The sequence below is a fragment of the Bactrocera oleae genome, chromosome 3, assembly GCF_042242935.1.
Source record: "Bactrocera oleae isolate idBacOlea1 chromosome 3, idBacOlea1, whole genome shotgun sequence".
Taxonomy (NCBI): domain Eukaryota; kingdom Metazoa; phylum Arthropoda; class Insecta; order Diptera; family Tephritidae; genus Bactrocera; species Bactrocera oleae.
Window position 1 is genome coordinate 15,971,565 of NC_091537.1, and position 21,962 is coordinate 15,993,526.

The following is a 21,962-nucleotide window of genomic DNA, read 5'->3' on the forward strand; positions in this document are numbered from 1 at the left end:
CCTTATTTACAATTTGTCATAATATTTCTATTATTCTATGCATACGTATTTGCATATTACATACAAAAATAGATAACAGAACTCAACTTGCTACCATTCAAAGGATTTGAAAGTGAAAAGGAATGCTGAAAAGGGTAGCAGCGAGCTGTTACGAACAAGAACACAAAGCGTGCCACCCGAACACGAGTGGCACGGTCCCTTCGTCTTTCCTCGTCGTCCCCTCACCCACAATAAACTGGTATGAGACTCTTTTGCGTCCCAATGTGAAACGGCACTTAGTACACAAAAAGATTTGATTTAACATTTGCGCCTTCTCTTTTCATTAACATTCTCTGGCCGTAGTTCTCTTTTGGAGTTTTGCTCACAAAATACCATGAAATTGTCAATTGCTAAAGAGTATTGTTATCTCGCTCTAACCAGAGTTTCATCAATATAAAATACTAATTGGTTTGGTGTTATGCGCTATTCGATGGTAGATGGCGCGCAATGTTGGCGGGAATAATTGAATAAAAATGCAAAGGAAATTCAGTTTTTAGTTCTTTGTGAAAAGTTGAATTTGCAATTTTGTAAAAAGTGTAAATATATTTTATTATATTAACTTGATATATTTAATAGTGTGCTATTGATTTCAATTATGAATTTATACATAAAATTACGATTGATGAGATTTATTTCAGGTAAAATTCCCTTTCTTGATTTTTACCAAATAAAATTACTGCCACTTCCGGTGAACTTGGAGAAATTAGAAAAGCAAATATATATATTCTAAGTATTTTATACATTGATATATTATGCATATATATGGTGACCAACAATAATATACATATAACAAATTCCAATAAAATAAATTCAATATCTCTATAGTATACGCAGACCATCTCAGTGCGATGCCTCAAGTTCTTCTCATAAGTGTTTTATTGCTTTGAGTTTATCTAGCTACTACGCTGCCTTTAATTGGCCCTCTTAACCATCTTAACTAGCACATTTTCTTTTGTGCGTAAAACCAATCCATTTTCGTAGCGAATGTCCTCTGGTGTGGTGACGGGCAGCACCCGGAAATTCTGCAAAATGCCCACTAGCATAGCTTTAATTTCCAGCATGGCAAATCTTTGACCTGCAATTGTGCTTATATATATTGTTTGTGCTTTCATTTTATACATGTATTTATTTGCTTTTGCTTACCAATGCAATTCCTTGAACCAGCACTGAAAGGCAAAAAGGCGTACGGATGTCGATTTAAGCTATTTTCGGGCAAAAATCGGTCAGGATCGTATTTTAAAGGATCCGGAAAATGTTGTTCATCGCGCATTATGTCGAGTATGTGTATATTAATCTGACTGCCGGCTGACAATATCACACCATTGAGTTCTGTATCTTCGCGGCAGCAACGCGATATGAAGGGTACAGAGGGTTGGAGACGTAGTGTTTCTTTTACAACACGTTCCAAATATTCCAACTGATTGAAGTCGGAAATGCTCATTGCTGGCAAATCTGCAAATTAAAATTGCTTAATTGTGTTTTTTTTTTGGTTTTGTTAATTATTAAAATTTTTTTGTTTTTTTTTTAGTAATTTTTTTTTTGTTAATATTTTTTTAAAATTAATTTTTAAATTTTTTTTTGTTAATTGTTTTGTTAGTTTTTTGTTTTGTTAATAGTTTAGTTTTATTTTTGTTAATTTTTTTAGTTTTTTTTTTTTGATATTTTTTTTAATGTTTTTTTATTAATTTTTTTTATATTTAATTTAATTTTTTTTTTGTGATTTATTTTATATATTGTTTTCTTTGTTAATTTTTATTTTATTTATTTATATTTGTTTATTTTTATTTTTGTTTATTTTAATTTTCCTTTCAATTCTGTTATTTTGTTAATTTTTTTTATTATTAATATTTTTTATTTCATTTTCTTTTGTTAATTGTTTTTGTTAATTTTTCTAATTTCATTTCTTTTTGTTTACTTTCTTTTTTTGTTATTTAGTTTTTATTTGATTTTCTTTTTTAATTTTTATTTTTGTTAAATTTTCCTTTCGTTTTTGTTTTTATTTTGTTAATTTTTTTATTATTAATATTTTTTATTTCACTTTCTTTTGTTATTTTTTTCATTCTTTTTTATTTATGTTAATTTTTTTGTTTTTTTAGTAATTTTTTTTGTTAATATTTTTTTTTTAAATTAATTTAAAAAAAAATTTTTTTATTTAGTTTGTTAGTTTTTTGTTTTGTTAATATTTTAGTTTTATTTTTGTTAATTTTTTTTTTGTTTTTTTATTTGTTAATTTTTTTTTATGTTTTTTATTCATATTTTTTATATTTTATTTTTTTTTTTGTAATTTATTTTATATATTGTTTTTTCTGTTAATTTTTATTTTATTTATTTATATATGTTTATTTTTATTTTTGTTTATTTTAACTTTCCTTTCAATTCTGTTATTTTGTTAATTTTTTTATTATTAATATTTTTTATTTCATTTCTTTTGTTAATTTTTCTAATTTCATTTCTTTTTGTTTATTTTCTTTTTTTGTTATTTAGTTTTTATTTGATTTTCTTTTTTAGTTTTTATTTTTGTTAAATTTTCCTTTCGTTTTTGCTTTTATTTTGTTAATTTTTTTTATTATTAATATTTTTTATTTCACTTTCTTTTGTTATTTTTTTCATTCTTTTTTATTTATGTTATTTTTATTTTTGTTAAATTTTCCTTTCGTTTTTGTTTTTATTTTGTTAATTTTTTTTATTATTAAAATTTTTTATTTCACTTTCTTTTGTTATTTTTTTCATTCTTTTTTATTTATGTTAATTTTTTTGTTATCTATTTTAGTTTAATTTTTTGTTTTTTTTTTTGTTTTGTTTACTTTTTTTATTTGTCAAATGTATTTTTTTTATTTGTCTTATTTTTGTTTTTTATTTTGGTTTTTTTTTTATTTTTGTTAATATTTTTTTGTTTTTGGTTTAGTTTTGTTTATTATTATTATTGTTATTTTTTTGTTGTTGTTTCTGTTTTGTTATTAATTACTTTTTTTTGTTATTGTATCTTTGTTTTTTTTTTTGCCTTTTAATCTTTTAAAATTACATGCAATGCTCACCGTAATTTTTTACTTCTCGATAACATTTCTCTTGTATATCCGAGTGTACGGCCAAATTGAATAATGTAAAAATGAGGCACGTTGCCGTCGTATCATAGCCCTCGAACATAAATGTATTCACTTCATCACAAATGCCTCTATGATCGATCACTCCCTGGGACTCGGCGTGGAAAAGTGTATCCAACATGGCGTAACGTTTCCGCTTACCAGTTTCATCACTAAAACGATTTGCTATTAATATTATTAATAAGATGTAGTAATTATGTTTCGATTTACTCATTTTCATGCACAGTTTCTTTGGCGAATTGCCTTTTTTGAAATTCCTCACGTTTCTTTGTTATAATCTTACTGCTGAAGTTATGTGCCACCTTTACATTTTTGTAAAATCCTTTGTAATCGCCGAACAATTTGAATACCAAAGGATAATACATAAATGGATTGCATAGCCGTTTCACCATCACTAACTCTAGCTCATGTATGATCTTGCGATACTCGCTGCTGCCAGATATGTCGTTCAAGGAAACGCCAAGCGCAGTTTCTTGAAATAAAAAAACCAAAGTCGAAGGTTTGAGATTGTTTGTGCAGATTATATAGCACATACATATGTATGTAAGTATGAGGCACATACAAATTATTATTTCTTACCACAAACACTATTTAAAGTGAATTCCGATATTATTTCATTTAGATTCACATTTTGATCCTTCTTCGCGCTTAACAAATTAACAAGTTTTAAAGTTTCATTTCTAGCAAAAGTGAAAAACAGTGTGTTTTTATATGCATGTATATATATATAGCTACCATATGAAAAATCTAAAAACTTACTTGAAAACTTCAATAAAACTCTGCAATATATTAAAGTGAAAAGCTGGTGTTAGCAATTTTCGCCTGTCATGCCAATGTTGCTCTATAAAAAGTATGTTTGTATGCATGTTAAAGTTTCATAAATAATTCTTCTTTTGAGGTTATTGTTTTTTTTTTACCTGAGCTCACAAGCAATCCCTCACCCAAGAATGGACGCACTAATTCATATACAACGCCTTTTGTTGTTAAGCTTTGACTTTGGAAAACCTCTTGTACTGCTTCCGGACTTGTTATTGTGTAAATACAAGCTTGGTAAAAATACAAAGCATAAGGTTTACCTTTTGCGCGTTTGTAGAGGTCGCGAGACCAGTGGTAAATATCCTCTGAAAAGGTAGTAGTGAAAATTATAATATAATATACAGTTACTGACAATAAAATAGAACAACAGTTCGCGAAGAAATTTCTGCACCCAATTCTCTTCGGATAGCTACAGAGGATTTGAAAGGATCGCGTTTTGATAAAATCTCTATATAACTGTCATCCTAAGACGTCGTTTTTCGTAGCCGTCCTCTCAATTCGCATTGTTTAGGCGGTTTCAAAGCACTAACCACACATTTTTGGGATCTTTTTATCATTTTTAAAATTTCGCTTTAGGTATAACCGGTATATTGAAATTTTTTTTTATTAGCTTAAGCTCTGCCGCTGTGCAGTGCTCGGCTAATGTCTTCTATAAATAAGACTTAATTGTAACAAAATGTCAAATTTTATAAAATATTCTAAAAATTATATACTGACAATATAGTTGTTTACTAAATAACGCCTTTAATTGATATTTTTATTCCTTGATTCTATTGCAAATTAACACAAAGGTAACACTGAAATGTAACAGAGTTGCCATCATGGTATTTGAAAGATAGAAATCGATTACAGACAAAACATATTCGAAATTCATCAGACAAATAATATAGATTGTTATTTATTTCGAAACCATATATTTGATTCTATATTGTTAGTAAGTGTATATATGTAGGTACGATCTTTAGAAAATCAAATAGAAACGAAAAAATATGAATAAAGTAAGCCTCACTTTCAAACCGCTTCCGTGAAGATAGCTTATCAAATAAAAAAGTTAACCTTACAAAGACTTGGTTCAGTTTGTATACCAGCTATTTGCTGTAGTAGTCCAACATCGGCAGTTCCGACAAATAAGTAGCTTCTTGGTAAGAAAAGGACGTATGCAAAAAGATCGATATCTCATAAACAGAGGCAGTAGTTCGAGTATATACATACAAACAAAGCTAAATGAACTTGGCTCGCTTTTTGGACACGCTGATCTGTCGTATATATACATACATATATATATATTGGTGTAGTAAAACGATTGTCCAAGAGCTAAAGATTGCACAAAAAATCGTTGGGAACCAAAGTAATAAGGCTGGATACGAAAAGAAGTTCGATGTATGGGTACCACACGAGTTAACGCAAAAAAAAACCCTTGGACGAATTTCCATCTGTGAATCGGTGCTGAATTGCAACGAAAACGACCCATTTCTTAAGCGGTGACTGGCCATGAAAAGTGGATCACTTACGGCAAAGTCAAGCGAAAAGGGTCGTGGTCGAAACGCGTTGAGCCGGCGGAAACGGGGGCCAAGCTAGGATTGACGGCCAGGAAGGTTTTGCTGTGTGTTTGGTGGGATTGGCTGGGAATTATCTATTCTATATCTATAATTCGTTTCACGAGAGGCTTGTGAAAATCGACTGTCGCAATTTTTTGCCAATAGGAACGAAGGCCTCTATGAGAGAGGCATAATGAAATTACCCTTAAAATTGCAACAACTTAACGAACAAAACGGCGCATATTTGACCTAAATCGGATAATTCTAACTATGGTAATTAAAGCCTTCAATTTCAGGGTATAAAAAGTGTTATACAGTGAGTTCTACGGTAATAAATAAAAAATGATTAAGCGCTCACCCGGATTTGAATTCAATATGTCGAAGTTGTTGCCAAAAATAGTGCGTCCCGGCACTATGTACACCTTATCCGATATTTTACTGCCATCCACCGTTTTCAATTGTCTGCAGCATGCCAACAAATAGTACTCTTTACTGAGCCTTTTTAAATAAAAAATTAATCCTAATAGGAATATTGAAAAACACAAAAGAAATGTAAATAATGCCATTGCACAAACTGCACTGAATTGTAAGTCGTCGCAAGCGTATCGAAGTAAACACGGAATTATGAAAGCTTCTATTCCATAATCTTGTTGCTCGATTAATTAAAGCCGGATTACATGCATTCTTTATTGATAACAATTATATTTATAAATATTGGGCGTGTGCATGTAAATGTAATGTATGTATATGCTTATATATATGTATTATATATTAGGGTGGAGCGAATTTTTATATTTTATTTCTGTAGATTGTAACAAAAAAAAATTTTTTGTCCAAAAAGTAAAATTTTTTTTCGCTCCACCCTAATGTACATATACATAATATTATGTGTACATGTCTTGTGTGACGGTTATACTGAAAGATATCTGATGATTTTTGAATTAAAAGCGAGAAACAACGTTAACGTCAACGGTTTCTTACAAGAACTTGATTCCGATATAATTTCGTAAAGATACCTCGTCAAATAAAAAAGTTTCCCGATCGTTCGGTTGATGTGGCAGCTATATGCTATAGTGGTCCGATCTGAACGATTCGTTTGGAAATTTTAATGTTGCCCTGGACAATAATCTATGCCGAATTTCGAGAAGATATCTTCTTCTTAGTAAAAATTCATCCCAAAAGTTCATCCCTAATACTAAATTTTATTGCACCTGTGATCTTATTTCAAGTGAAGTTCAAACACTAATACAAATTATTGATTTGATTACTTTAATTAATTTATAATAACGGCTCTTTTAATTAGGTTTTTTTTAATTGGTAACTGGATTTATAAAGCTCTATTTATATAATAGGTGGTCAAGTTTTTTAATCAGCTTTAAAAGTTCTACAACTTTTTTTTTTTTAAATTAGTTTTTTTTTTTTGTTTTATTTATTGTAAAAGGCAGAGGTGCAAATGGTTGCTTAGTGCTCGTTAATTTCCTAGTGCAATTATTTGTGTTATCAGTTCATATGTATTTCTGATTATATGAATTGCTCATCGTGTTACTTTGTTACAACGTGTGATTCGTTGGCATAGGAAATCTTAAAGGTATTCACAGTGTTGTCTTTCGTGGTTATTAGCAGCACGAAATATTACCCAAATTGTAATAGATTCTGCTGTTTTGTTGGATACGGTCCTTGAGCGGATATAATTTCGGATCTTTTATCGTACTCTGTTGTTGTTGTAGCAACAGAAATCAGTCCAATAGTAATTTTGAGTAAGTTGATAGTCCTTCGCTGTGTACAATTTCCTACCCGTTGCGGATACATGAAAACGGCCGTACTGAGAATGGTCGTTTATCGTACTCTGTTGTTGTAGTGGTAGCGACCGAAAACATTCTTCAAAGAATTTTGAGGTCTGCTGCCGAATTGACAGTCCTTGATTGGATATAAGTTTGGGACCGTTTTGCATACGTAGAAACGACCGTCCTGGGAACATTTTTTGTTGTACTATTTTGTTGTTGTAGCGACAAAAAACAGTCCACTAGTAATTTTGAGGAAGTTGACAGTCCTGCGCTGTGTACAATTTCCGGCCTGTTGCGAATACATGGAAACGACTGAACTGGCAACGTTCTTTCGCCATACTCTTTTGTTGTTGTAGCAATAAAAAAAATCCTAAAATAATTATTAGTTGAGGGTTGTTGGTCGGATATAATTATGGATCTATTCCGGATACGGCGAAACAACTGTATTGTGTACGATCTTTAGTTGTTGTTGTAGCGTTCTAAATCTAACGTCTTTGTGGTGTGGAGTATAAATTAATTGTTAATGAAATCATCTAACGGAGGCTTCAGGAAATGAGCTGTTTCGGACCATAGGGAGAAGAGTGTTAGATGCATTTGTTCTCCTCTGTTGTACAGAAGGAAGTTTCCCGATGCAACTCGAGCTCTACTTTTAAACGTCTTTTGTCATAGTATTTAATCGCTTGATCTTATTTTAGCATCGATCATTAATTATATACTCGTACGATGGTTTATTGACCCGATTCACAGATTTTGTTATTCTGGCGAGGAAGTAGTAGCAGTTTTCACATTTATTGCTATTGGAGATTTTTATATTACTGGCCTATCATTCCGTTCCTAACTTCTAAGTTTCAGAATGAGATTGTTTAAATTTTTTTCCATATCAATAATTAACGATAGTGTATTTGCATTTCGCTTGAGATCAATTTAAAAATGTTAAAAGGTATATGTTTACACCACCAATATCTAGTAAAGGTTTAAATTATATATTTTAGAATGTATTCGTTAACTGGATGGATTGAGTTGGCATAGGGCTCTGCGAATACAGAAATTTAAAAGTTCGACCTGAATTGCGACACGGATAAAATCCTCGACAATTCCGGTATCGTCGCCCCGATTGTCGTGGGAATCTCAGTAATCAGAGAGACTGCTTCTCTCATCAAGCCTCTTTATCCAAATATAAGTATATGTTTTTTTTTATCAATATGTATCATCAGTGTGAGTTGTATCTAGCTACTTTAATCTCGTTAGTATAAAACTGCTGAATAAAATATAGAAAAGTCGGCCTTAAAGAAAAACCATTAATTCTTTCATAGTTTTGCTTGTAGTACGCGACAAACTTCTTCGCCGTAGATGAGTTATGGACACACTGACCATTTATAGATAGAAACCACCAGCAACAGCAACAACAACAGCAACAATAGCAATCAGCTTTGGCCACATATGGTTATATGCTGTATGTCATAAATGATGATAATTGCTTGTGACAGTGCTGTCTAATGCTTACTGCCTTCACTGCCATAACAGCAGCGTGGACGGATTGGGGGTAGAGCTACATACATAACACATACATAAATGTGATCTGAGGAAGATGCTGCAATTGAATTGGGCGAACATTGCTGCAGTTGATTGGCAATTGACGATCGCCTAGATCGATATGATCGATGACAATTGTCCAGTATCGCTTACCAAACAAGTATATTTCTATGTTTGTCATCTTGGCAGCGTGCAGCAGCCATTTGTGGCACAACGTAAGCAATGCAGCTGCCGCTTTGTAGTGTTAGTTTTTTTTTTTTGCTGCGTTGCCGTCTGGCCGCTTGGAGCATGCGTGTTAGGAATGAGCAGTGAACGGCTGCGGCAGCTAATGATTTTCCCATAGATACTGTTTGGTATCGCTGATGTGCGCACAAAAATCACTGCATTTTTCCACATTTGTGTTCTTTGTTTTTGTCACTATTTTCCACATTTGTTTGTGTGCTATTTTTTTTTCTTCTTTTTCACTGCTACTCATTAATGCTACACGGAAAATTAATTCGTTTTAAAGTGCGAGCACTGTTTTTCGGCTGCACCGAAGCTGCAATACCCTTCACAGTAGCATTTCTTATATCATAATAGGGTATAAAAGGTCTTTATATTGATATTTATCGCTCAGTTTGTATGGCAGCTATATGTTATAGTGGTCCGATCTGAACAATATGTTCGGTGTTTGCAGCATTGTCTTGGACAACACCCCTTATCCAATTTTGTAAAGATATTCTGCTAAATAAAAAAGTTTTCCATATAAGGACTTTAGTTTGATTGATCAGTTTGTACGGCAGCTATATGCTATAGTGGTCCGATATCGGCGGTTCCGACAAATGCGCAGCTTATTAGAGAGAAATGGCCGTGTACAAAATTGCAAATCGATATTTCGAAAACTGAGTGACTAGTTCGGGTATATAATATATTCCCGTATATCCTGTTTAGGGTATAATGACGTTTGCTCGTTTGATCGATTAGTGTTGGCCCGTTCGATCGACCAACTGACCAGAACAGCGCTTTTCCTGCGCATATGCCTGTAAAGTGCAACAGTATTGGCGATTGACAGCGCTCAGGAGGCGGCAATAATGGAAAGTAGCCGGCAACATAATACAGCAACATCATTACCGCATCCGCCAAACGCACCGCCGCCACCGCCACCGTCCTCAAACGTCAATAATCAGCGCTCTATAATGCGTAGCGTTGAGTGCAACAGTGTGGCATCGCGCATTGGTCGCACGTAATTGTGATTTTCCAACTAAAAATCAGTTGCCGATTGGCTGCTTTTATCAAATGTGCCATGCAACAGTTGCACACGTGCAGTGTATTGTTGCTTACTGTTGTTAAATTGTTTTTATATTATTCTTATATGTACGAATACATACATAAATCTTGTTGTTTTTATTGTTATTTTTCATTTGTAACTGCTGTTCTCGTGTGCTTGCTGTTCGACTGGCTGACCGTCTGTCGCTTATTGGCCGCTTTGCTCGCATTAATACCGCAAACAAGCCACACTCATTGCGCATGCGTAAGGCGTTAGTGACCGTTTTTAGAATTACTAATTGAATCGACGCGTTACAACGCGTTCTTTGTTGCAACAAATGAAACGTGTATGCGTTTTTTTTTTTGTTGTTTGTTATTGTTCTCATGCCATATGCATTAATGCATTTGTTGCACGCAAACGCATAAATACATACTAGTATGTATGTTTGTATGTAGTTTTTTCACAAAATATCGGCTGCCACTATTTAACTGTTTTTGATTTGTTTTTTATACTGTTATTATTATTATTTTTTTGTGATATATATGAAAATATTTTTTTCATATTTGTTTTTACATTTTTCATTATAATTTTCATCGGTGTTTTGAGTCAGCGCTCATTTACTTGGCTGTAATATTATTGTCATTGGGTTACATGACATGCTGTCATTTATTCACGAAATAACGCTATCACTGGTGGAGTTTTTGGTTTAAAACAATTTTCTCCCTGTTATTCTTTGGTATAATTTTCTTACTTTATTTATTACTCCGTTTCAACAAATATTGTATTTTTATGGCCCGTTATAATAGCCTAGAATTCGCTTATATTTTTACTTAGCTTGCTAATTGCTGAGAAGCTTATTACTTCGTCCTTTTGACCCCATCTGAATGTCATATTCTACTTGTAGTACAGTCAATAATTTGCCGCCGTCAGCCTTTGTAACAAAATCATCCACATTATTCTAACTTAAATAGAAAAGAGCTAGTCTAACTTTATCCAAATTGTAGAACGGAATCAGACAATTCGTGCTTTTATAAAAAAAAAATAACCTTTTTACGAAGAATTCATGCTATACGAGATTATGCGATCCAAGAAGCCATACGAGTTACCCGATAAGTACATAGTCTACAAAAAAAAACCGAAAGTTTACATATAGCCCGATACATTTGCGCTAGCGATGCTCCAACTTTTTTAAATCCCCTAAAATCCCCGTTCTCTGAACTTCTGTTCAAACTAGGCCTCCATGACCGTGATAGCTTCCTCAATCGATTAAAATGTTGGAGCGAAGTGTGGCTGTTTCAAGTTTAAAAACGGAAAGCAGTCACATAGGGCCAACTGCGGAGAATATAGCTTCGAATCGACGTAATAATTCAGCATAGTACAGCCCTGTGACCTGTGGCTTTACAATGCAGATCACACCTTGTATATCCCAGAAAGTAGTGGCCTTCAACTTTCCGGTTGATAGGACAGTTTTTACCTTGTCGTAGCTGTTTCGGCTGGTCTTTAGTCTCTAGGGTGTACCATGTTTCGTCGACGGTCAGGTCGAGAAGTGGTCTCTCGGTCGTCCGGAGTCAGAAAACTCAGCATTCATTGCGCGGACAGCTTTATTATGCACAATATTTTTTGTAGGATATAACCAACGCAATTTTTGAGTTATCTGCTAAGTAAAACTTTGTGACATTTGCCCTTCTCCAGGTAGTCAATGTAGATCACACCTTGTAAATCCCAGCGATGGCTTTCACCTTTTCAACAAATAACACAGTCTTCGTGTTTTTCGGAGCAGGTTCATCGGGTGATGTCTTCGGTTTCGGCTGGTCCTTATAGCACTATCTTTTCTCAATACAAATATTACCTCGTTACAAGTTAGACGCAGTTGAAATTTTGACTTTTGCGTTAACGGCCCTATCGGGCTTTACGATTATATACTCTTCGAACTGATCTCGTACATATATGCCACTCGTAAGTATGATTTCTAACACTACATTTCACATATTTCTTCTTCTTCTGCGACACCAAAAACTAATTACACTTTGTTCATCAGATGTTATACGAGCATGTGTATGTATGTATGTATGTGTATTTGCGTGTACAAGGTGTTACATAGTTAACAAATACCTGCTCATTATAGGAACTACATCATCGCTGCTTGCAACTTACGACTCGCTGACTCGCTACTGCAAAACCGATTTCATTTCAAATTAACCTTCGTAGCCTTTCAACAATTGGCCCTAAAACGCACCACAGCAACATGCCCACTTGCCACTAGTTGGCCGTTGTTCGTTGTCTGACGGTATGTGGCTACGCTGATTGCCTTGCGTTAGCAGCCAGTTGAAGGTGCCTAATGCCCGCAGGTTCGTTCCCAAAGTTCATCATTAATTTTGTCTGCGTAGCAAAAGCAGCAGCAGCAAAAATGAATCAGAAATGAAAGCGTATATAATATATATACATATCCATATGCATATGTATGTGTGTGTGGCATGTGGAATGCCTGCAATCACTCTGGCATTGTTGCTTACAGTTTTTGACAGATTTGTACAGCAGACTTTTGGCGCCTACAGTGTAATAATTCTTATGAAGTTTTCGTTAGACTCTTTTCTTTTTTTCTGGTTTTACAACTTATTTTGTATGCTATTGTTGTTTTACAATTTGTTGCATTCTCCATACACGTATGCACGAAGAAAATAATGCTTTTTTTACACAGTCAATAAATATCTACATAAACATGCATATGCATATAGGTATATAATTTAAGCATGCATGCAGTTACTTGACTTTTGCGCATGCGCAGCTTTTACTAGCCTCCACATTTGTTTGTGTGTGTATTTTAAATGCACACTTAAAAGTTCTTAATAGTCTGTACCTTTAGGCAGTTAAGTGCATACAAAGTTGTGTATGTATGATAACCAATTCTTTTCGCTATTCTTCATTTTTATTTTATTTTTTATTTCGACTGAAGGTGTTAAGGAATTAACTTGGCACTTAAACGTTCCGAAATTACTTGTCCATGCACTTGAGGGCAGAGATGTTCAGCGTAGAGATTACAATATATGCACATACGAGTATACACAAATATATACTTACGAATGTAGGAGTAGGAGATTAAACACATGCAACTCCCTTATTACCAATTTGCTGACTAACAGTTTGTGTCACTTAAATATCTGGTTTAGAAATAGAACCTTATTGAAAACTCCAGATTTTAATTGAATAGCTTCCACAACCTAATATTTTCCTAAGCGGTGCAGATTTATATACTGTTATATAAAATAGAATAAAAAAATCCATTATTTTTGCATTAAATTGAAAGTTTTATTAAACATAGTTAGAATGATCGGATTTAGGTCAAATATGCAATATTTTGTTCGATAACTTGTTGCCATTTCGAAGGTAATTTCATAATGCCACTCTCATAGAAACTCTTGTTTCTATTGACAAAACACTGGAGCAGTCGGTTTTCACAAGCTTCACTTGAGGCGAACAGGTAGCAATCACTTTGTAGTTAGTATCTTACCAAAAAAGCTCCTGGAGCTTCTGTCGTAACACTATCAAAGTATGTGGCCTGACGTTGTCCTGATGCAACACAATTTCTCTGCTATTGGCCAAAGCTGATCGCTTCTGGGCGATTGCTTACTTTAGATGGTCCAATTGTTGACAGGTCCGAATTAAGAGCGGCCACCGAGCACATAAGCAAAACCTTATTTATCTTGAATTTCGGCTTGGCCATGTGGTCGTAAGAGAGCAATTTTTCATCATCAATTACCATTCGCTTGAGAAATGTTCCACTTTGTTGAAATTCCGCAGCGATACGCAGATAACAACTCGGTCTATCAGATTTTTTTTTTACGTTATCTCATGTGGCACCCATAGATCAGCTTTATTTGAGTGGTTCCAAATGGAAAATGGTTCAAATGGGAATTGACGAAACAAAATTGCGTGTGATTGGACTTTAACAGTATCAGGACTATATCACAATACACATTAAAACGATTATAGTAGTCTTCCAACTTTAGATATAATTATTGAGGTTTATTTTATTTACATACACAGATCTTTCTCATACATGTTCTTAAAGTCTTTAGCTATCTTTATCAACTTCATTTGTTCATTAGCTTGATTGAAATGCAAACATATATTTTTAAGATTAGATCTAACTATTAAACATATTATTTTAATTTTGTTTTTTATTTTCGTTTCGGCTCATTTTTGTGCCGCCATTCACTAGATTGTTGGACATTTCGACGTTATTTTCATAAACCCACCTGTCGTCACCAGTAATGATGCGTTTCATGAATATAGGGTTCTCACCTACATTGTCAAGCATCACTTTCGTGACTCGACGTCGTTTTGCAAAAGATTCAGATTTTTTAGCACAAATCTAGCATTGACACGCTTCATACCCAAAACATGAAATGTGTTGAGTCGATCTATAGTATATCTCTCTGTAGCAAAATCGATGATTTTCAAGCGCTGTCTCACTTCAACTTTATCGATGAATTCACGACCTTCACTAAATGCTTTGTGCCACTCAAATATTTGTATTCGTGCCGTGATTACATTGTAAATACAAAAATTTCAAGCAAACTCGTTAAAATTTTTTCCATGATAAAATCATCAGTCAAACATTTCGTGTCTTAAACAAACAGCTAATTGACGTATGGAGATCAAACTTCACATCAACATAAAAAAAAATTGTACGATCTAGGAAAAAAGAAGAAAATAAATATCAGTCCGGTTAAAATTTGATCAGATGGCAAAAGTCCGACTTATGTCTTTAAGCATTCGTTTGCGTTTCAACCAAACGTGGATAAATTATTTATTAAGAATATAATCATATTTTTAATGGGTTTTATGTCGTCTGTGTGTGACTAGAGACGATTCAATTTCTTCACTACGTCTGTATAGCCGGCTAAAATAACGTAATCTCATCTTTCTTTAAATGCCAAAGTGCTTCGTAATCGCATAGTTCGTCTAACAGTTTCTAGTTTTCCAAAGTAAATATCACTTTTCCCATTTTTTAAAACATACCTATTATCTATATTTCAACATAATTCAGCTGTTCTTCTTCCTTCATTGCTATGCGTCCGAACTAAACAATTCCGGTAGCATTTTTATTATCTCGTGGAAAATTACTTTGTGCGCTGTACGTACTACGTAACACACTTAACGCGCTTGTGCCTATATATGGACGAAAGCTCATCTGTCGCAAATCATCTCCATCAAAACGTCCGCTGTCGTTGTTATCTTCCCATACTAATAAAACACGTTGCCTTACCAGGGGTCTTCACATAGTCTCGCACACACACATATACACACCAATTTTTATGCCGTACAACGTTTCTGCTACACACACTAATGATTTTCAAATAAACGCCTGCCTTCAGTGCGTGGAGCATCAACGTTTAGTCTGCTTCGCTTTACTACTTTCAGCGCATGCGTACACGTTCTAAGTAAACACGCCTTTGTCGTTTCACCATTTTTGTACTTGTACTCATAGATATTTATGTAGCTAACTATTAAATGAGCTGGCTTGCGGTTAAGCTCGCAGCGCAGCAAGTGATGCATTAGCAGCCGTGTGACAGTGGCAATTGCGGCCTGCCTCATGGGCGTAATATGGTCATAATATCTCAAAGTAGCCATAAATGGCACACACACGCAAGAAGCGTCCACAAGTAATCTACCACAACGTTCTAGTGGAACCATATTTAGTTTGAGTTATGTTAGAGGTATGCTTTATACTTAAACCCAACAAATAATGATAAAAATTCTCAGTTCGTTAAAGTTATTTATCTTACAACAACTACAATTACGGTATTTCCTTAATAAGTTTGATTGGAAAAAGTTGTGATTTGTTAGGCATTAGATGCCTACGTCATATAAGGATCGTCTGCGAGAAGAATCTTATGTAACGGCAACATAAAAGGCATAGAGAACAAAATTCACAAAAATTTATTACTTTAACTCCGGTAAGTGAGTTAACAGTAGTGATATATGCTCTTTTAATGATTACAGGGTTTTCAATGACCTTAAAAGTGATGACGACCACTACCATCCCATAAAAGACACAGAAGGCTATTGTGGCTAAAAAACACATTTGACACGAGAAATCCTAATATAACTGCAAAAATTTGTTTGACAAACATGACCCTGTCCGTATTGACAGCAATCCGGAAGCGTTTATGTTACGCAACCGCGGAAAGCGACTTTTTGTTACCGTGGGATTCTCCGAGAGATCACCAACAAATTAAGCTAAATTGACGATTGTTTTTGAATACACAAGACCTCTACCTCCGACTATTTACATTTTTCTAAACTGTGGCGTTCGATTGGTGGCAATAGAAATGTGAAATTTATGTAGTAAATCTCAAAAAAAAAAATGTTCTCACAAATAAGCCATACATTTATCACTTATTTTTTCTGCTTTACCTGTTATGTACATTGCAATGACTATTGATTTACCCGAAATCATCAATATCTTTACTGAACCAGCGATCAGTCAAGCTTTAACGGTGCCTTGCAGCTTGAGTTGAATAATAATGTTTTTATACCCTGAACAGAGTGTATTGCGTTTGTCACGAAGTTTGTAACACCCAAAAGGAAACGTCGGCGACCCTATAAAATGTATATATAAATTATCAACGTGACGAGCTGAGTCGATTTAGCCATGCCCGTATGTCTGCCCGTCTCTATGTCTATATATACGCGAACTAGCCCCTTAGTTTTTCAGACATCGATCTGAAATTTTGCACATTCTTGCCTTTTCTTTTCAAGAAGCTGCTCGATTTTCGAAACTGCAGATATGGGATCACTATAGCATATAGCCTTTTGAGGTAAACTTTTTCATTTCATAATATATCTTCACGAAATTCGGCGCGGTTTATTGCTTAAGGCATAATAAACGGTTTATTCTACGAAAAAAATAATTCAGATCGGACTACTATCGCATACAGCTGCCATACAAACTGACTGATCAAAATCAAGATAAAAATATTTTTATACCCTGTGAAAGGTATTATAGCTTTGACGCAACCGAAGTTAATATTTTATCTTGTATATTTTTTCCTGTTGCAAATAAGTTTTCTCGTTTTGCCCAACAGTATTCGGTCGCTTTCTTTATCTTTTTCATATTATTTTACTGAAACTTTTTCTTTTGGCGCCGAATTTCTGTGGAAAATGTCATTAAGTTGTCAAATTTGTTAATAGTATATATATGTTTGCAAACATATATAATGTGTACTTATAATATGTACATGGGAAACATTTACCACCGTTAACATTTTTTTTATAGATCTTTCCGACTAATAAACGAAGTGATTGAACGGTCAAAAGCAATAGTTATGGCTATAAGACTAATGCTTGTGAATATATACATATCTATATACCATATAAATGTAGGAAAATGTAGTCTTAGGTATACATATGTAGTGGTTGCATCGTGAGAGTCTGCTTCGATTGGAAAATCTTTTTGATGTAGTTGTCAATAAGTCGACATAGTTTAGTACATCCAAAATGAAAGGAATAGAGGCTCAATAAGAAAGTTGAGCGTTTGTCAATCGTGCTTTCTTTTGACAATAATAAGCCTTCTGAATCACCAAAAGGGATAGAGACAGAAATACCCTATACGAGGACAAATTTTAGTTAGCAGAATATAGATTAAGGAGTGAGTAAAGCCTATTTTTTTAGCTTAGAATATATAATACATTTTCGTCTTTGGTTTCGTATATCGCCCACTTTAAAGGTTAATCCTTTTTTGGTTTTAAAAACTTGAAAATTGTTTTTTGGGCTTAAAGCACACTTTAGGGTCCTAAAAACATTATTCAATTGGTACAATAGGCAACAAGATTTTCCAGTAAAATTTTTATTAAATCAAAAAATAAATTTTTTAAACACGGAATATATATGCTTAGTAAACCGTGAAAGGCAGAAAATTTATTTTCTTATATCCAGAATCAAGGTTTAGGCCTTTTTACAGGGTAAGTTTTGCTCAAGTATCTTAATAAAGCATATACCCTACATACCTATTCAACTTTTCTCGGGTTGCTTTAGGAAATTTGAAAATACTTGAGATCCTCTGCTTACGAAAATCCATGCATTGCTTCTTTATATCGTTTCCATTCCTGGTGTTGTTGTAAACAACTTTTCTAATAACAACCGTTTGTTTATGTCATTTAGTTATACCAACAATTAATTAATCTTTGAAATCAATATCCATTCATTATATGCAATGCCTACTATATAAGGTCTTAAGCATTCTACTCATTTGCATTTTAATACACAATTTTTCGCACTTTAAAAGTTATGTTATTTACCGTTTAGCATAAACTGGTGAATTATAATTTATTGCCAATATCTCAGTAGTAACCAATATAGAAAAAATTACAATTGACTAGTATTTATACAACGATTATTTAAACGCTAAATGCATGCATGCTGCCATATCTACATACTTATATATATTGTGTTGGGTAAAATATGAGCAGTGTTGCTTTATAATCTGCGGATATATTCATATAAAGTCTGTCTCTATCTTCAAGGCGTTTCTCTTAATTTTTTATACCATTCTGCCGAAACATTCGATATAAGAATTTTTTCACTCTTCGTTAACGACCAACTCTTTCCCTCTCTTCTTTCACAAACAGGCCATTTCGTCGAAATATTCATTATTTTTGGAGTTCATGACAAGGACGATGGCAGAATTTTTTCCCATGGGCAATATTCGCTAGAGAGATTACCTGAACTGGTAGATATGAGAAATATCAAAAAGTACTTATATCGTAGAACCCTTGTGCGGAAGATTGAGAATCAAATCCTCCTCTCATTCTGATTCTGAAGATTCTTCTTTTGAAAAATAATTTTTGCTCGCCACTGTAGCCACATTGATTCTGTAGATCTTTATTTATTTTTTATTTCCCCCATTTGGTTGCCTTGCCATTTTGGCATTTAAGCGCGTGCTTTCTAACCACTGCACGTAATGCACAGTGCTGCAGTGGAGTGCTGTATTAACTGCGTCATTAACATGTCCAACCACCAACAACAGCCGGTGCATACTTCCATTGTAACCACAATTGCTCAAGCTGGTGCAGGCAGCCGGTTGATTTGTATTTAATGCAAAGTTACTTAGTTAGCTTGGTCTACTTGTTGTTATTGCGACTAAACGAAGTGCTAGCTAGCGCGCACCTAGTAAGCCAGCAAGCCGCCGATACATGTTAGTCCACTTGGCAAAGTGGTTTTAGCTGTTTTCTGTATACTGTGGTCGGAATACAAACTGACAATGATTTACGGACATAATCAATGTTAATTTGATCAATTTTCATTGATGATCGTACATGACATTTTTGTTGTCATTCAACGTTGTACAGGAAAACATAAAAATGAAATAATTAACGATTGCAAAGTGTATTAGATTACTTGCCTCAGGGCTGATTTTTAATTAATTTTGAATATATTTTCCACTTTATGTAACATATTTATGCGAAAATTAATAATAAAAAATAAGTTATTAAGCAATTTGAAATTGAATAAAAAAAAAGTAGTGTTGCATCGGCCGGGAATCGAACCCGGGCCGCCCGCGTGGCAGGCGAGCATTCTACCACTGAACCACCGATGCTTGTTATATACCGTTACTTCATAGCTGTTAACAAAAGAGAGTGAGAGACAGCAAGTCGAAGTGCAGGCATGTTTCTGCTATGAAGCGTTGGAGCGTTTTTACTGGCTTCGCCAGCACAACTAAAAATAGATTTCCATTAATTTATTTAAATAGACTTTCTATGGACTCAGCAGCTAGTTTGCATATTACTGAGCTGTTTGTTGTTGCTGTCTAAATTGTTTGCAGTTGTTGATTGTTGAAGGAAGGCGATTTCAGTGTTTTGAAGACTTTGATATACAAAGCGTTTGTACATATACCATATACATATGTATATGTCTATGCTTTATATATTTGTCCCCTATCAGTATACTTATGTATATGTAATAAGTTTAGTAAAAGGAAGTCCATTAACCGATTTAGATCTAATATGCACCGTTTTGTTCGATAACTATCTGAATTGATCATAGTATTGGCGACAACTGGGACAGTCGATTTTCACGAGCTCATCTTGCATATATCAAAAATTCAGCAGCTAAATCATTCGCCATAGACAAGAACAGGTTTTAATCACTTAGTGACAGGTCCGGAATATTAGGTGGATGCTTGAACACCTCCTAACCAAGCGCTTGGAGCTTCTGGCGTGTCACTATCGATGTGTGTGGCCTGGCTTTGTCCCGATGTAACATAATTGGAGCAGCTCTTAGATATATTGATGATTCCCTGCCAATCCCACCAAACACATAGCAAAACCTTCCTATCTTTTCCACCGTTTGCGTCGGCTCACTGCGATTCCATCAAGACCATTTTATACATGTACTCCATACAATGAAATTTAATCTTTTTTAACTTGGCCATTTTGTCAATTTTTGTTTTTTTTCGTCCGTAGGTCACATACGGACAATATTTTCTAGTAGAGAATATTTTTATTTCCAAAGATCGGCTGTTTTGGGCCGGCACCTTAGGGCTGCCCCTTAATAAACCCTGAAAGAGATAACCTTTTCCTTTTTCCGTACTTCCTTGGCTTATCCAGCGTTTGTGTCGACTCACTGTGTTTTGACCAAGACTATTTTTGCTAGAAGTTGTCGTAAGTGACCGACTTTTCATCACCAGTATACATTTGCTTGGATAGAATTCAGTCCATGAGGTATTTGGCGGTTACTCGTGTGATACCCATACCTTGAGCCTTATTTAATTGGTTCCAAATTTGCTATTGATGCAATGTTTAGCTTCCGGGCAATCAAAAAAAATGCTTAAGGCCTTTCAGAGTGAAGTGCATCTTTGACATCAAAGTTACCGCAATGGAATGGACGAAGCTGAAATGCTGGCTGATACAGTATTAGGATTAAAAACACTATTCACATTTTCAGCGGCCTGACTACTTTCGTTTTGTTGGTGTTCCGCGTGCTCAAACAATACTGGGTAGAGCAATCACAAAACTGTTTGGGAAGTTCTTTTAGTACGAAGTCTTATCTTTCTAACACCTATATTATATTCTAAGTTTTTATAGCATAACGTTTGCACTTATCCACCGCAAGACACAGATTATAATAGCCATCAGTTGAAAAACAAAGGGTTTCTTTTTACCAGACCTTTTTTGATGTGAAAACATTCACTTTTGTATGGTCTGGATGACACTAATCTTCGAACCTAAAACACATATACAATTTAAGTTTAAGTCATTAAAACTGAAAAGCATAGTATTCTTTGTCAGGCATAAAAAATAGAGTAAATAATCAATGTATAAAGGACTGAAGAAGTGATTCAGTTATTTGAAAAGTTATACATATTCTATTATATAATGATGAGCTTTTGGATCTCCTTTCCAACGAGCTTCGGATTCTCGCCATCCCGCTGGAAGAAGACATTAATGTCGGACTTCATATAAATACATCGGATTCTATCGTTGTCTCTGTTCCTACTTCTCGCTGGAAGAAGGCATTATTGTTTCATAATATTCAGACGGTCGCTAATCAAGTATCTCCGTATAATATTCAAAGCTTACTGTTATATTTTTATTTTACTTCCTTATATTATATTTCCATAAGTATATGGTACACATACTTACATTTTTACTAAACGTTCATTGAGAGGGATTTAAATATACATACTTATATACTTGTAGATATGTCTCTTCTTTAGTGCAAAGCATGAATTATATGCAAAAAAATTATAATTTCAAAAGAACTTCGAATCGCCTTACGATCATAAAAAGCGGATTTTGTGCGAGCTCCAAATTTTTACGTTTCCAAATTTTTATTACCTTGACATTTCCTCTACCATAAATAAAGAAATTAAAATCAAATGTTTTCTGTTGCTGTTGTTTTT

General features: G+C 34.0%; 2 protein-coding genes and 1 non-coding gene across 3 annotated transcripts in view; 1 reads left to right on the forward strand and 2 right to left on the reverse strand.

Annotated features, from left to right (window-relative positions):
• Positions 1 to 21,962, forward strand: part of tkv (serine/threonine receptor kinase thickveins) — a 207,463-nt gene that overhangs the window by 1,899 nt on the left and 183,602 nt on the right. The gene's annotated exons all lie outside the window — the stretch shown is intronic.
• On the reverse strand, positions 760 to 6,093 carry LOC106616763 (probable cytochrome P450 4ac1). Its single transcript, XM_070107584.1, has 8 exons — positions 5,853 to 6,093; positions 4,058 to 4,261; positions 3,900 to 3,981; positions 3,720 to 3,820; positions 3,351 to 3,612; positions 3,075 to 3,292; positions 1,183 to 1,491; positions 760 to 1,114 (listed from the first exon to the last, which is right to left on the reverse strand). The coding sequence occupies exons 1-8, from the start codon at positions 6,058 to 6,060 to the stop codon at positions 951 to 953; spliced, it is 1,548 nt and encodes a 515-aa protein (XP_069963685.1). The 5' UTR covers positions 6,061 to 6,093; the 3' UTR covers positions 760 to 950.
• On the reverse strand, positions 19,588 to 19,658 carry TRNAG-GCC (transfer RNA glycine (anticodon GCC)). The gene has a single exon. It is a non-coding gene; the product is annotated as a tRNA-Gly (tRNA).